The 14,636-nt window shown below is 33.2% G+C and overlaps 1 protein-coding gene across 2 annotated transcripts in view; it reads right to left on the reverse strand.

Annotated features, from left to right (window-relative positions):
• LOC105200148 (solute carrier family 12 member 4) overlaps positions 1-14,636 on the reverse strand; it is a 145,144-nt gene that overhangs the window by 96,680 nt on the left and 33,828 nt on the right. For both annotated transcript variants that reach the window (XM_011167569.3, XM_039448846.1), the window contains exon 2: positions 11,388-11,444. In XM_011167569.3, the coding sequence (XP_011165871.1) occupies positions 11,388-11,444 (57 nt within the window). The remainder of the gene's footprint in view (positions 1-11,387; positions 11,445-14,636) is intronic.

Genomic DNA, 14,636 nt, shown 5'->3' on the forward strand with positions numbered 1-14,636 from the left:
ACCAATCATATAAGAAAATTATGTATAATAAGATACAAAATTCCTTTTAAAGGATAAAAGCCCTAACAACATATTTAATCCTAATTGCAATAAATCGTAACGTGAATTGTTAATCGGTGCAAATCGAATTAGTATTCAGTATTAAAAGTTACAGAAAATAGCTAGTTCCGTTATGGTGCTTCTTTTGTTGAACTGTGTTATACTCTCGTAACCATTTCCATTGCATAAAAAATGAAACTATGTTACCACTTTCGTTATGATAAATAAAAAATATAACGTCGTTATATCAATTTGTTACCGTATCAAAGTATCTGTAAAAAAAGTAACTGTATCAATAACGCGGCGTCATAAATAACGCGTTACTTTCCAACCCTGGAAAAGACTAATTCAGTTAAATCTGTACACGTGCAAGAAATGTCAATTGCAAAAATTGATGCAACATCCGCATAAATGACAGAAATATCAGCGCAGGAAACAACAGCGACATTTCGATCCAATTTGATTATAAACTGATAAAGCGCAGTAAAGTAACGACCGTTATAAATTAATATCGGCAGCCCGATAATTTGTATCGCGGGATCCTCGTCGGGCTCCCAATAATTTCGTACGTTTCGTTCAATTTGTATCTATTCTTAGTTTATCGCTGCTTTGATCGAGTGGGCAATTATACGCGACTGATATCTCAAAATTAACGACAAGATTGGATTAATATAAAGCTATTCTCGCGCGATTCTCGACGCACCCGAGACAACGTTTACATCAATTCTTTACCTTCGTCCATTCAAACCTTCCAGCCGCGGAGAAACATTTTCCGCAACGAAATGTGAATTTTTTATATATCATGTTCACCTATTACATTAAACGCCGAGCGAAATGGAAGGTCATTTAAATTACGTTCGGATTTAACGGACATCTGATTTCTGATTAATTAATATTGGCAGATGTCGATAATTAACATTGGAAAATTAATTTTGACGGTTAATATTATTTGCGAAGGGCGCTGGACAAATTTTGTCGAGTGTTGATCCTCGCTAAACACGAAATTAATTTAGTCACATTTCGTCACACCAGTATATGGGCCCGAAAGGGAATAATTTTTCGACTTCTACGTGGCGTCACGCGATCAAGACCAAGGCTTTCGGGAGGCTCTCGACCGTCCTTTGAGGCTCGAATCTCGGCGCTCTCGAGCGGGAAAGAAAGGTGTGGGCGGATCGCATGCCAGTCGCCAGTTAACAATCGAGGCCTCTTCGCATTCTACGAATAAACCGCGAATATACAGCGGGCGCGCAGTAAGGTCATAGACAATGAACCTCGTTTCCAGTTCAGGGTCTGACTTGGTCGAAGACGACGACGACGACGACGACGACAGCAATGTCGTCGATTGCGATGGGCCACCGGCGTCACGTCTCTCGTGACCCCTCGTGATCGGAAGGGAAAATGATCGATCGGCGGCAAGATCGGATCGCGCGATTATATACCATTTGCATCGCGCGTATTGTAGACGTTCCACGTGTCGGTTTTGCTATATACAATTCGGTCTCGAGTTTCTGGCGCCCGACAGCCACTGCAGTGGACATATACAGAATGATCCGCAAGGAACAAATTCCTTATTCAAATCAAATCGAGAATTTCTATTAAAATAAAATTCTTTGTTTATTCATACATTTAATAATGATTATGGGACGTTTCCGCTTTATATGATCACCGTTAGCCCTGTTAAACTAATGTATAGAAATAAATAATAAATTAAGAAATTAAAAACAATAATGAAACGTTAGAATAAATAGATAAAAAAGAATAAGCCATCATCAGAAATCGGACGCATAAGGTCGGACATAAATAATATTATAAATGTTAAACATGTAATCAAAATTGAGTCAAATAATATTCGTTCGAAATTAAATTAAATTACAATTAATTACTTATAAAATAAATTTAGTTACGTTATAAGTAGCAGGATTAATACCTAACTCGGTTACGTTAAGATTAAATTTACTTTTAACGTGAGATGAAAATTATTTATATTAAATTAGAACGTCGTAACTTTTTAAAGTTACTCTAAATAATAAAACAATTACATCATGAGTCATCAAATAAATTCAATATTTTATTTGTAAATTAAGTTTGTATGAAACAATGAAATATCTTTTTATACAGAAATGTATTTTTCTCCTTCATCTAGATAAATTTTTAATTTAGGAAAAAGAGTTAATGCAGTTGAAGTTTATGCGTTTTAAAAATAACTAGTTCAAGGTTGGCATTGAAAATTGACTCCTTTAAAATTGTTTAAGTTAAATTAAAACTTATTAACATCTAATTTTATTATTTAACTTTTAACTGTTTGAACTAGTTACTGCTCAACCCTGCATGTAATAGAAATTCCACATGGCACGAGCCAAATAAAAAATAAAGTTCAAAATGAAAATTAAAAATACAAAAACGCAACGATTTCGAGATAAAAAGGAATAAAGTCAGTAAGGTAAAATTTAAAAGAGAGTGTCAACGTTAAAAATGTTGTGGATGCACGCTTATATTGAGATTGATATGGAAGTTAAGTCAAGAGAGTAAGAAAGTATGTTTTTTTAACGAAGTACTTCTTGCTTACAGCGCAGATAAAAGACAAATAAATTTACCTTATCATTTATATTATTTATATCACTTACGTGTTCGACTTTTGATATTAGCTTATCGTTTTTTTTCTTTTTATCTATTTATTCGAATAACTCATTGAAATTTAATATTCTTACCCACAGAGAATTTTTTTCTCAGAATTTACTTTCAAAAGCATGGTAGTCGTAAGTTAACATGACATTCTGAAGAATTTTCTTGGAATTTTCATTTCAAAATGTAGTTTTCCATAAAATTTAACCGAACATTATATTTTATATTTTATTGTGCTGGATATTAATAAATAAGAGAAAATAAAAAAAAATTCTTCAAAATATCACGATTTTAAAGGTGAATTCTAAGAGAAGATTTTCTCCGTGTAAGTTTCTTAAGAACTTGGATTTTGGAAAAATGTTATAATAGGATTCGGTTAAGTTCTTTCGAACAAGACGAGAGGGGATCCCGACGTTCAAGGTGCATCGTTTCCTTCGCAAGTTATGTCCTTCGCACACGAGCATGTAACCACGTGCGTTCACACGTTAGATAAACGTTATCGCGATAGGAACTTATTTTTCTTACTTGTAATGAAGTGAATAATGAATAATAATACATGAAAATGTTATTTTCTCGGCAATACATTACAAATAACTACAGATAATTCCGATAAGGATGCGCGCGGGTTCGCGTGACGTGTCTCGCAGAATTAAATGCCATCGTCGGATTTGAATATTGCATCGCGCTTGCGAGAATCAAGATCGGTACACGCTTACGGATTTCACACGATAACGTGATGGACTGCGTCGCGTCAAGCCTCACGAAGGTCTAGGATAGAAATTGCGTGTCGTGATCCAGTTAACCGGCCGAGGCCTACATTCGCGAGCGCGAGAGATCGTTTATACTCCGCGCACTCGAATAAGGTCGCAGACAATGAACTTCGCGTTCGTTACCTTCGAACTACGTGAGCGAGGCGAGGAAAGTTGCGCGGCGAAGAGCGCGTACTCGGTTGTTCGTGATCGAAAAAGTGGCAATAATTGGAAACGTCTTTCTGCCTCGAGTCGCCTCTCGTGCACGATATTTCGTTGCGGGGAGACACGCGAAAGGTGGAAAATGCCGAACACTACGAGCGCCACGCCTTGACATTTTCACTTTATTACTTTTACTTTTTCGTATCATCCATCCTAACATCGCTAATGGGTTATCGTTCTAAGTGCTGTTACACAAAGGATACGAGTCATCGATGAGGGAGAGATGATCCGTCTCAATTTGTTATTTTCGTGTCGAGCGTACACTACGTTCCAGTTTCTGCTTGGGGCAATAACAGAAAATAATATGCAATATAAAGAAGATTAAAGACCTTGTTTGTACGAGGCTACGACAGGAATTTACTTAGCAACGTCGACTTGCCAATTTGCATTGGATGTCAATATCTCATTTAGTTTGCTCTGTAAAATTTTTATAATTAATTACAGAAAATCCCCCATTGCAGGGGAACTTGATATGGACTTTACAAGGAAAAACTTCGTAGTATCAAATTCTATTTAATGAAACTTTGTATACATAGATGTCGGTTACGTAAATAGATGAATTTATGCAATATTGGCTGAGGCAAAAAAAAAAAAATCGGTTTTGGAGCGAAATCGTCTCTTGAGTACAATAGTCTTTACCTTTTTTTTTTTCGTTATATCTTAAAGACTATTCGAGATATCAAAAAATATAAAAATGCAGAAACTTTTTAAATTATCTATTTATCCACGTAAGTAATATTAAAAAAAAATAATTATTTTTAAAATTAAAAAAAATATTATTAATTTGAATAAATAATTTTATCACACAGTTCTTGTATAAAACATTTTGAACAGAGATATAACGAAAGAACCAACCGATACCTTATAAATTAATTAATTTATGTAATTTATTTGGATACATACGCAAAGGATCGCATTAAAATCAGAATTTAATACTTTATGAGGCTTCCTGCCTTAGAAGTATACACGATTCTCGAATTTTTCGATTAATTTTAATCTTCAGTTATACAATTTTAGCAAACCTACGAGCTCTCTCTTCACTGATACAATTTCAAGATAATTTTCTTAGTCCTGACAGGTTTAGGATTATCATCTATGATGCCGACAGCTTTGATTAATTGGATTAACTCGCGCCGTACTTACTTACACAGGCAAAACGCGATTAAATGCGCCTAGCACGTCATAATTAATAACGAGCAGAGAGATTAAAAAATAAGCTTCTAATAAGCTTCTTTTCACGGATTTTCTTTCAACGGAACTCGAGGAGTCGCGGAAAGCAGCGAGAGGAAGCAAAGCGTAAGCAAAGAAAAGGAAACGAGATGCGGGAAAGAAATCGTGTATGCGCTACGGCTCTTCGTATATTTTCCTCGCGAAAACAAAAGCGAAGGATGAAAGTATTTCGTCTTTGGCAGGATATTAAATGTAGGAAAAGCTGAAGAAACATCTCGGGGCGCACGCACTAGCGTGCATTATCGAAAAGCCGTTCCCAAGTACAAAGAAAAATATATAGCACGCAATATCTACTGTTAATTTCGTCGCGAATATTCCTGAATAAATAGAGATTTTCTCAACAATCGCGAATGTGTTGTCCTTCTCGAAATTGTCTCCCCGTTTGACTTTTCCATAGAGAGTCCCAAGTTTGGCGAAGAAGAGACGGTTGTCCGACGCCAGAATGAAATATCGAATATATTTCTACGAGGTGTGTCCGACAAAGCGTGTCACGGGATTTCGAACGAATGAGGTGGTAATTCAACAAATTTGAGACAAATATGTGAAGTAAGTACGCGAAAAGAGCGATTTTGCTGAAGCAATTGAAAATTTAGGATGCTAAGCTGAAAATAATTTGGTAATGAAACAAAATAATTATGTAGGACGCTCGAGCTGGTTTGCTAGATTATTAAAACTTTTTGCAGTATTGCTCATTATACACGAATATCCTTTATAATTACTTTGATGGTCCAGCGTTAGTTTCAGATTTGTATCTAAATTTTTAGATATTTTATAGGGAAGAGTTGTCGAATGCATGTCAATTATTTTTTTTTATTGTATTGCCTTGGTAATGTTGGGGACAGAACCTAGTCTGAAATATGTGGATTGACCTTTAGAGTTTTGCTTTATGGTGCGAACTATATTCTTGTGCAACTCATGGTCGCTCTATCTTGCACGGAAAGAGCAATAAAATCTTGTTGAAATGTAAATTTGAAAATATGTTGAATCAAAAATATGTTGAATTAAAAAAACTAAATCGGATATTTGGTTGCGAGAATCTCGAAACTGTTTTGTAGCAACGTTATCATACTTGAACGTTCTGCGTAATTATTTTTTTACGGTCCAGCATAGAATTATTTTCTGATTTGTATCTGTGCGCAGAAAAAAAGTTAGTATCAAATTAACAATTCATTGTTTCATATATATAAGCAAGAATATAAATTTTTCCTGGTAGAATTTATAATCTTAAACGGACATAATTTGCTTACATAAACAGGAAAATTTTTTTCATGTAAGTAAATTATGTCTGTTTAAAATTATAAATTCTTCCAAGAAGATTTACATTCTTGTTTATATATGAAACAATGAATTGTTGATTTGATACTAATTTCTTTTCTGTGTGGCTAAATTTCTAGATGCTGCAATAAAATTGTTCTTTCTGCATTCGTCTTATTGGGGAAAGTCCTACGATCAACACATTCCGTTATCGTTCGTTTACGTTCGCTTATGATGTACGTACACGTGCGAGAACGTCTTTTCTACTATTGTTGCATACGTACATGGAAAGAATAATTTTTCGGCATCTAAAAATTTAGCTAGATACAGATCAGAAAATAGTTTTATGTCGTCCTATCAAAATTATTATGTAGGACATTCAAGCATGATGACATTGCTGCAAAAAGTTCTGACATTTCAGCAACCAACTTAAACGTTTAAGTTAAATTTTTTAATAGTTCAACATATTTATTTTCAGATCTGTATTTCAGCAAAATTGTTCTTTCCGCGTACTAGTATTACTTGTTTGCACCGCTTCTCGTACATTTACACGGACAGAACAGTTTTCCTGAAAAAACATCTGAAAATAATTACGTTGACCATTAAACCATTAAAAAATTTTTATTCGACGTTTAAGCTGGTTGCTGAAATGTCGAAACTTTTTGCAGCAGTATCACGAAGCTCAAATGTCTTACATAATAAGTTTGATAGCCCGGCACAAAGTTATTTTCTGATTTGTTTCTATAGCTAAATTTTTCGGCATCACAGTAAAATTGTTCGTTCCATGTTTTGCATTTATTCGCGTGACTTTATAACGTCGCCTACGATCCGCGCCTGAACATGATTTGTGCGCGAATGAATATTGTAGCTTGATATTTCAGGTTAATACTGCAGTGTTTTACTTATTATTATTGCAATGTTTAACCTTGCACCAAAAACAAATTAATTTATTATAAGCTGTTTTGCAACAAGCTGAAAAAAGGTACGATAAACAAGGTAACCGGTTGCTAAAATCATATCGCCTTTGAAAGTGTTAAAATTGTGAATTAAAGTAAGAATAAAAATATAAGAAATTATTAACTTATAAGGTACCCGAATCAAATAAGACCTACTTAACTGATTTTATTTTTAAAAACTCAACTTATGAAGATATTAAAATAAACTTTGTAAGAATTAAATCTTTATTTCAATGATCCATAAAAAAAATATATATATGTGTATTTTTCACATATGACATTTTTAAAGAAACAAAAAAATGTTTCTTTTAAACTCTGATGTTACATGCCTAACAAGACCCAAATCAAAAATAAATTGGAAATGACAAAGAAATTAACAAAACATTATTTGCAATCAATTTTAAAATGATTATTAATCACAAAAACTATATCCTTTAATATTTATTCTACACATCACAATTATTTTTATTTCTTTAATTAATCTTTTAATCTTTAAAAATTTCTAGCCATTTGAGTGCAATTTTAGCTTTTCAAACGTTAACAGCATTGAAAATTGTCATTCTCTGGTGCAAGTCTCTCGCATAACGAACAAATAACAACAGTTGTAACAATTATTGTTTTTACAAGTCATGTGAGTAGTTTTTATTTAATTAGTACGTTGTTTCTAAAAAATATCATTCCAAACTCATTCCAAAAAAATAATATATATTTTTGTTATTTTCTATAGTTAGAAAAATCAAATAATATTACAATATATTATAATAAACCATAAAGTAATGTATATTTAATAAACGTTACAGCGAACTTTTATAAAAATGTCTCATACATTTATTTCGTTACAAGTTTTCGTTGTATTGAAGAAATGCGTTGTTGTCGGTTCCAATTCCAGTTCTTCTTTACCCTCTTTTACTTCCTACGACACATCTTTTAAGCGTCTGTTTTAGACGCAAAGCCCGTTTTTATTGATAAAAGTAAAACAGCTTTATTTAGTGCTGCCTTGTTCAACTAAGACAGCTCATTGCGGCATTTATCGTCATTTCATGCGCAACATATTACGAAAATTGCGCGAGAGCGATTATGTTAGAAGTAATTACGAAATAATTATATTATCCCTCATTAATTATAAAATAATTATAATTTCCCTCACAGAGAACTTTCAATTAGTACACACTAAATCGATGATCGAAATCAATGCTATTATCATTCGCGCGGTAATTTTATGCGCGTTAGTAGATTCCTTTAATCTTTCGAGCGATTCAAAAGCGAATGATCGTAATTAATTGCTGTATATACGTGTGTCACATTTTCAGTGCAATCGATAGCGCGTGGACAACAACAAATACCCATCGATCAGCTAAACCGGAAACAAATTCGCGTTGTTATGGATTAACATTAAAACATTGAGGGCTTCACTTAGGAATTATCTATCGAAATAAGCCTATTATCGAATTAACTGCATCGAATTTCATGAAATGCATTTGATCGTGCGATTTAGAGAGAAATACGCGCCGGATGACGTTCGTCATTTTGTGCATGTCGGAAAACTATAAAATGTTTCAAAATATGCCATTACCGCGGACAAAGATCAGAAGCTGTCTTTAAACTTGAATTTTGAATGAATCATAAAAAGATACAATAAACGAAAGTTTTAGATACATATCGTTTAACTGTCTTAATTAAAATTTTTTTCCTGCTTGTCTCTCTTCAACAATTAAAAAATTTCGTTCTCTTTTTACTCACGTCTATCGTATCACGCAATTCCGCAATATCATACATTATTCAACGAAACTCTTCTTAGCCTCTCATTATTTTCTTGCATATTTACCATGCTGGCCAAGGCCATTTAATTAATACGATTAATCTCTCATCTAATAATGCGATCCTCTTAAAGATATTTTCTTATAAATATAAATAGACGAGAAACTAGTTGCATCGTAGTCGCGCAGAATTTCAGCGATCATATTTATCAAGAAATCGCGAATACGACCGCACTTTAACACATGTGCGTTGTGCGCGCGACTCATTTAGAATAAACCTGTAGTATTCGTTTTGGTCCAGGCAGACGCGGCTGCGATAATCAGTGGATTATGCGTCAACCTTGTCCAGCTATTATTAAGTGCAATAATCATTCGTACCATACGTTCGCAAATGCGTAATTAAAACGACAAGTCATTAATTGCCGTTTTCCTAAACAGTTTACGCGGCAACGAATAAGAGTGAATAGCATTTTTTTCCTCGTTTACATTCTCGTCTATGTATATTTTTCCGTAGCTGTTTTCCTTCGCACATAATTGCGTGCGTTCGTTGAGAGCATGCCTACATATTTCTTCTTCTTTTTTTTTTTTTTAAATACTTCATAACTTATACCAACAAAGATGCCACGTATATTTGTAGTGAGCTCTCAAGATTCGCATAATTTATAGTTTTAAAATCAAGATATATTAACGTATAATTGCGCGAAATAGAATATATACAGTTCCAATTATTACGTTTTACTATTATATTATTATAATAATTATCATAATAATAATTAAATCTTATGTTTGATAAATATTATAATTGTCAGAAATTCTAATTCAACGATTTGCCAATATCGGAGAAAAGGAAATTGTCACAATTCAGCATACCGTATTGCACTTTCTTCCTTCGGGAAAATGTTATATTCAATGTGTCAGTCGGGTCGACTATCCCATATTTATGTGACGATTTTCGTTGCGCCGCTTCAATCGACTTCCGTATGGGCGCAACACGGGAGCCCGGTCCTGACCCGAATCGTCGATTGTTGTTCGGCTGCGAGCAATAAATTTGCGAGTGTGTAGAGGCGAAACGGGGACTGTCTCCTCGACCTAGTTCGGAGCACCGATTACACGCACGGGTTACAAGCGTTTCGCGTATTCCGGAGGCGCGCTTTTCCGAGCGCGTATTCTACTTTTTTTTTTACGCGACGCGAACGAGGAGGCAACACGTCGACTTATGTCGAATTAGCAACGTTATCGTTTTTAGCGAAGTCGAATGTTGCTCGGTTTCGCTTAGGTAGGGGAAAGTGAGGTATGCAATTAAATGAGTTGAGGGCAATTAGACATTTACACGATAAGAATATCAAAGTGCCAACAGATTTTTATTTTTCTAAGCATTATTGCAGTTCACCTTGAAAATATTTATATCATTCTACACAGTTCTTTTAAGGTATTAAATTTACGGTCGTTTAATAGTACTTGTGCACTGCAAAGAGAGTTTTAATAATAGCTATCAAATGTGGAATCAAATAATGCCAATTAAATATTTGATTAATATAACCAAAAATAATTTTATTTTTCTAAATATTTTGTAAATATTACTAAATTTAATATTTCGTTAAATATTCAGACAAGTAAAATTATTTTAATTATATTAACTAAATATTTAATTGGCATTATTTTATGCAACAATTAGTAGCTATTACCAAATTTTTTTTATAGTATATACACTAGAAAAAAAATTTAGTGCCTTCAACAAAGATTGTTTAGTCGAAGCATTTGCGATTAAATATTCTGTTTTATGAAAAACAAAAAATTTGGTTGCTTCTTACGAGATACATGTCAATAAAAAAAAAGATTTGTCTATACTAACTAAATATTTATTTATATTAATTAAATAGTTTTGTTTGGTAGATTTTAACCAAATTATTTGTTGTTACAAAAAAACAAAAATTTTTCCTAGCGTGACGGTTGCATAGAATTATCATAAATCGGAAAACTAAAAACATGACCTGTGTTTAAATATATTTTACTAGATTGATATTAGAATCGTTAAAAGTGTCAATTTGGTAACTTTCTGCTCTTGTTTTTGATCTTTAATGAAGAGTTTGATATAATTTTGTATCAAAATTTGTATTTTATATTTACATATTATTTGCAAAATATTCTTTACTTAATACAAAATAATATTTTAAAAACACAAAAAATTGAAATTATCAGCGGAGTCAAAATACTGCTTTAACGGTTTCTGATGTCAATTCTAATTGTGTTATTTTGTTTTATGTACCCCTTGACTTATCATAATCATAAATATATATTATATAATATAGGTTTATTGATATAAGACAACAAATATTCGAATCTGTTTTCTGTTCGATACACGCTTGAAATTAAGATCTGAAATTGATATGCATTCTAATTAAAACGTTTGTCTTATTTTTGTTCACCTTTATAAAATTTTAACACGGTCCACACGGTCTTTCAATGATCCGAATAATTGAAGCCTTTCTTCGCTCTCGCCTCGCTTATTGCACGTAAAATTTTAATGCGATTATTGTTAAATGCTGCGGATTACTTACACACGCTTGTAGATATCGTTACCAGATGTTCCAACTGCGTACCATTCAGCTGCTGGTCTGTGACAAAAAAAAACAAACGATGATGTTAATTAATAACTCACGGAGAAATATAGCGTTATCTCTAATAAAAGCTGCTTAATATTGAACTTTAATTCCTGAATACTTTGTGACGTCAGAAAGACAAAAAGTCATCAAATAATTACTATTTAGCATCTTTTATTATAAATTCTTTGTTTTCGAAAATTAATACCAATGCAAATTAATTATTGAAAACGTTTTTAACAGCAGCATTCAATAACACAATCAAGAGTATTTATGCTTTAATTTCAAAATAATTCCTGCACCAGCAATGCTTCAAAAGCATTCATATTTAAATTTGCGAATATTTCCTGTTTCAACAAAGCTCTCCAAATATATATTTCATAATTAATTACTATAATTATCAATTCATTATTATATACTATGATTAATAATATATGTCTTTGCGTATTAATATAACTACGCGTCAATGAGTATATTGTATCGAGTTTCTTTACTACCTCACGCGTTTAGTAAATAACTGTTCAATTTTAATCTCCCTACACGTGTCTCAGAAATCAATGTGCTCCCCATCAATTTTCATGCCGGAACAGTCACGATGTGATTAATAAATTCAACGCTTCCCTCGTCAAAAGTCTGACATTACCCCAACTCTAATATAAAATTCCTCTTCGATCCAAGACGAATAAACTTCATCGCGATGCAAAAAAGAAAGAAAAAAAAAAACACCTTACGTCAAATAATTTTAATAAACCAAATAATTTCATTGAAATATCTGCGCGTGAATTGTCACGAGATATCGATTACTAGTTTGGATTATTTTCTCTTTTCCTAAACCAATTACAAGTTTCATCTTCTTACGTCTATTTTCACAAGACTCAAGTTAATACAAGTAATATTTGAGTTAGTATACCGTGCGCGTCATCAATTTATAACTTCTTACTTTCGCTCAAAATATCTATGTCTTTCTATGTATCTTCCTATGTTTCCTGATAAAAGACTAACATGAGAGTCTGTGAAATATATCCGAGTCGATGACAACTTTCGGCTCGCCTTGACACTTTTCAAGAAAACATGGAGCGGATGCAACTTTATTTCGACGTTTTTCTTGTAACTCAGACGTTAAACTCGAATAAAAACGTGTGTGTGTGTGTGTGTGTGTGTGTGTGTGTGTCGAAAGTTATTCATCTCGCAAATTTAATTTAATAAATCATTTCTATGTGTTTTCATGTTTACCTATCAAAGAAAAATAATTTTTATCTTCACATAAAACTAGTTCTGTATATAAAACGATAGCATGTACACCATTCTTTACATTTATATTAATCTTGCCATAAAAATCTAGCCGTTATAAAATTATCTAGATAATTATTTAGCTGACAAAGTAGCTTATCTTTACCCAGATTATTAGAACGTTTATTATCTCCAGCTTTAGCTTAGAAAGAAGTGTTGTGTTATCTTTTTAAATTATCAAAGTTAATAACAACGAGTTCTATTATTAACAACGAGAACTTTGTAAAATTGTAACACCACACTGTTAAAAAAATGTCATGAAATTTAATGTATCATCAATAAATCTTGTGCATGAAAGTAGTGCACTTTTAATGCACTTTTGACAACATTAAATTTACATTAACAGACATTAAATGTTCTTTAATGTATCTGCTTGAAATTTGCTTTCGTTACATTTCATTAAATTCTCCTGCCGATTTTTAACAGTGCAGATTGCACTTATCAGAAAATAATAGCGCAATGTAAAAACTGTCCCAAAATTATAAATGGTTCGAAAACTTTTACAAGGAACTTTGTCACTATAATATGAGTTATAGGTTCCCTCTATAGTTTGCAACTTTGAACCTTATTGATCTAAAAGCGGAATGTTTTTTTTGTCACATTAAATTATATGAAAAACTGTTATCGTTGAGAAATAAAACTATGAATGTTTCTATATCCTAAATTGTTTTGCTCAACAGCAATATTGTTTTAAAATTATTTAGATAAAACAATATACAATTTTATTTTTTTTTCTAGATAAATTTAAAATTAAATCCTTTTATTTTATTTAAAATCTAGTTTACATGTAGTTTATCTTATCTAAATAATTTTAAGTTAAATTAGAGCTACTATCGTATTATAAATATTTGATAAATAAATATCACTTAATATAGGGTTTTAGAATTAATAGGATACTTAGACGTCAGATGTTTTCTCTTTCTTTCTCGCATGTTCTCTCTCTCTCTCTCCCTCCGAAACCTCAAAAAAGCTTGCGTTAACAATAAGACGTAACGAGTAAACCTGTCTTAACGTGTTTTACACACGACGGATCGAAGGAGGTGAAGTTGAAATTGGATTATTCCGGCATCGGCAGTGCCAATATTTGTTTTACCACGGACTCGGTAGGCAGAAACGAATTAGAGGATATTGGATGAGCGCAATGATTAAACGATGCTCACGCGATAATGCATGTACATAACACAGCAAATATTTAGTTTGCGAACAACGTCGTATTTTATTGCCGAAAACGCTTTTATTAACCGTACGGCGCGATAGCTGTCGCTAATTGAATGACGCACTAAAAATAATTTCTCTGCGCGATAATTAATACTATACGCTCATCGTATATAACGAGTAAAGAAGAAAAATTTTAATTAAAACACAAGGGGAAAGGAGAGAGATTTGAGATTTGTCTTCTCAGTTTTCTCAAATTTATACATTTCAAAAGACAAACCGATAGTAGCGTCGCTCATTGCAATCCTGCCGCGTTTCTCAGTCGGGACGGGATGAAATCAGAGACGCGATGGAAATTCCTTTCGACGCGACGCTTGATCCGCGCGAACAAGTTGCATCGCTTCGCAATGAAATCGCGCGTTTGATCCGCGCGTTGGTTCCGTGCAACTTCTTGATGAACTTGGTGAACATAAAGTTTCGCGCGTGTAAAGCGTGGCGCAAACGACGCGGGCAAACAACGTCGTCCTGTAATTTCGACAATCAAAGGGGACCAAACGGAATGATGTCCAGGACGGGCTGCATCGCGCGGATGATCCGCGCGAACGCGAAGGAGAAAATTCTCTCCCGCATCCTTCTTCGTAAATGAAGCGCCTTGTAATCTTGCTCGTATCAAGGCTACGTCACCGAGGACCCACACACGTCGCGCGTGCGAGAGAAGATGCAGGCATTGAAGTTATTTTTTCAGAAAATATTATTCCTGCG

This window comes from Solenopsis invicta, chromosome 4 (genome assembly GCF_016802725.1).
Source record: "Solenopsis invicta isolate M01_SB chromosome 4, UNIL_Sinv_3.0, whole genome shotgun sequence".
Lineage (NCBI taxonomy): Eukaryota > Metazoa > Arthropoda > Insecta > Hymenoptera > Formicidae > Solenopsis > Solenopsis invicta.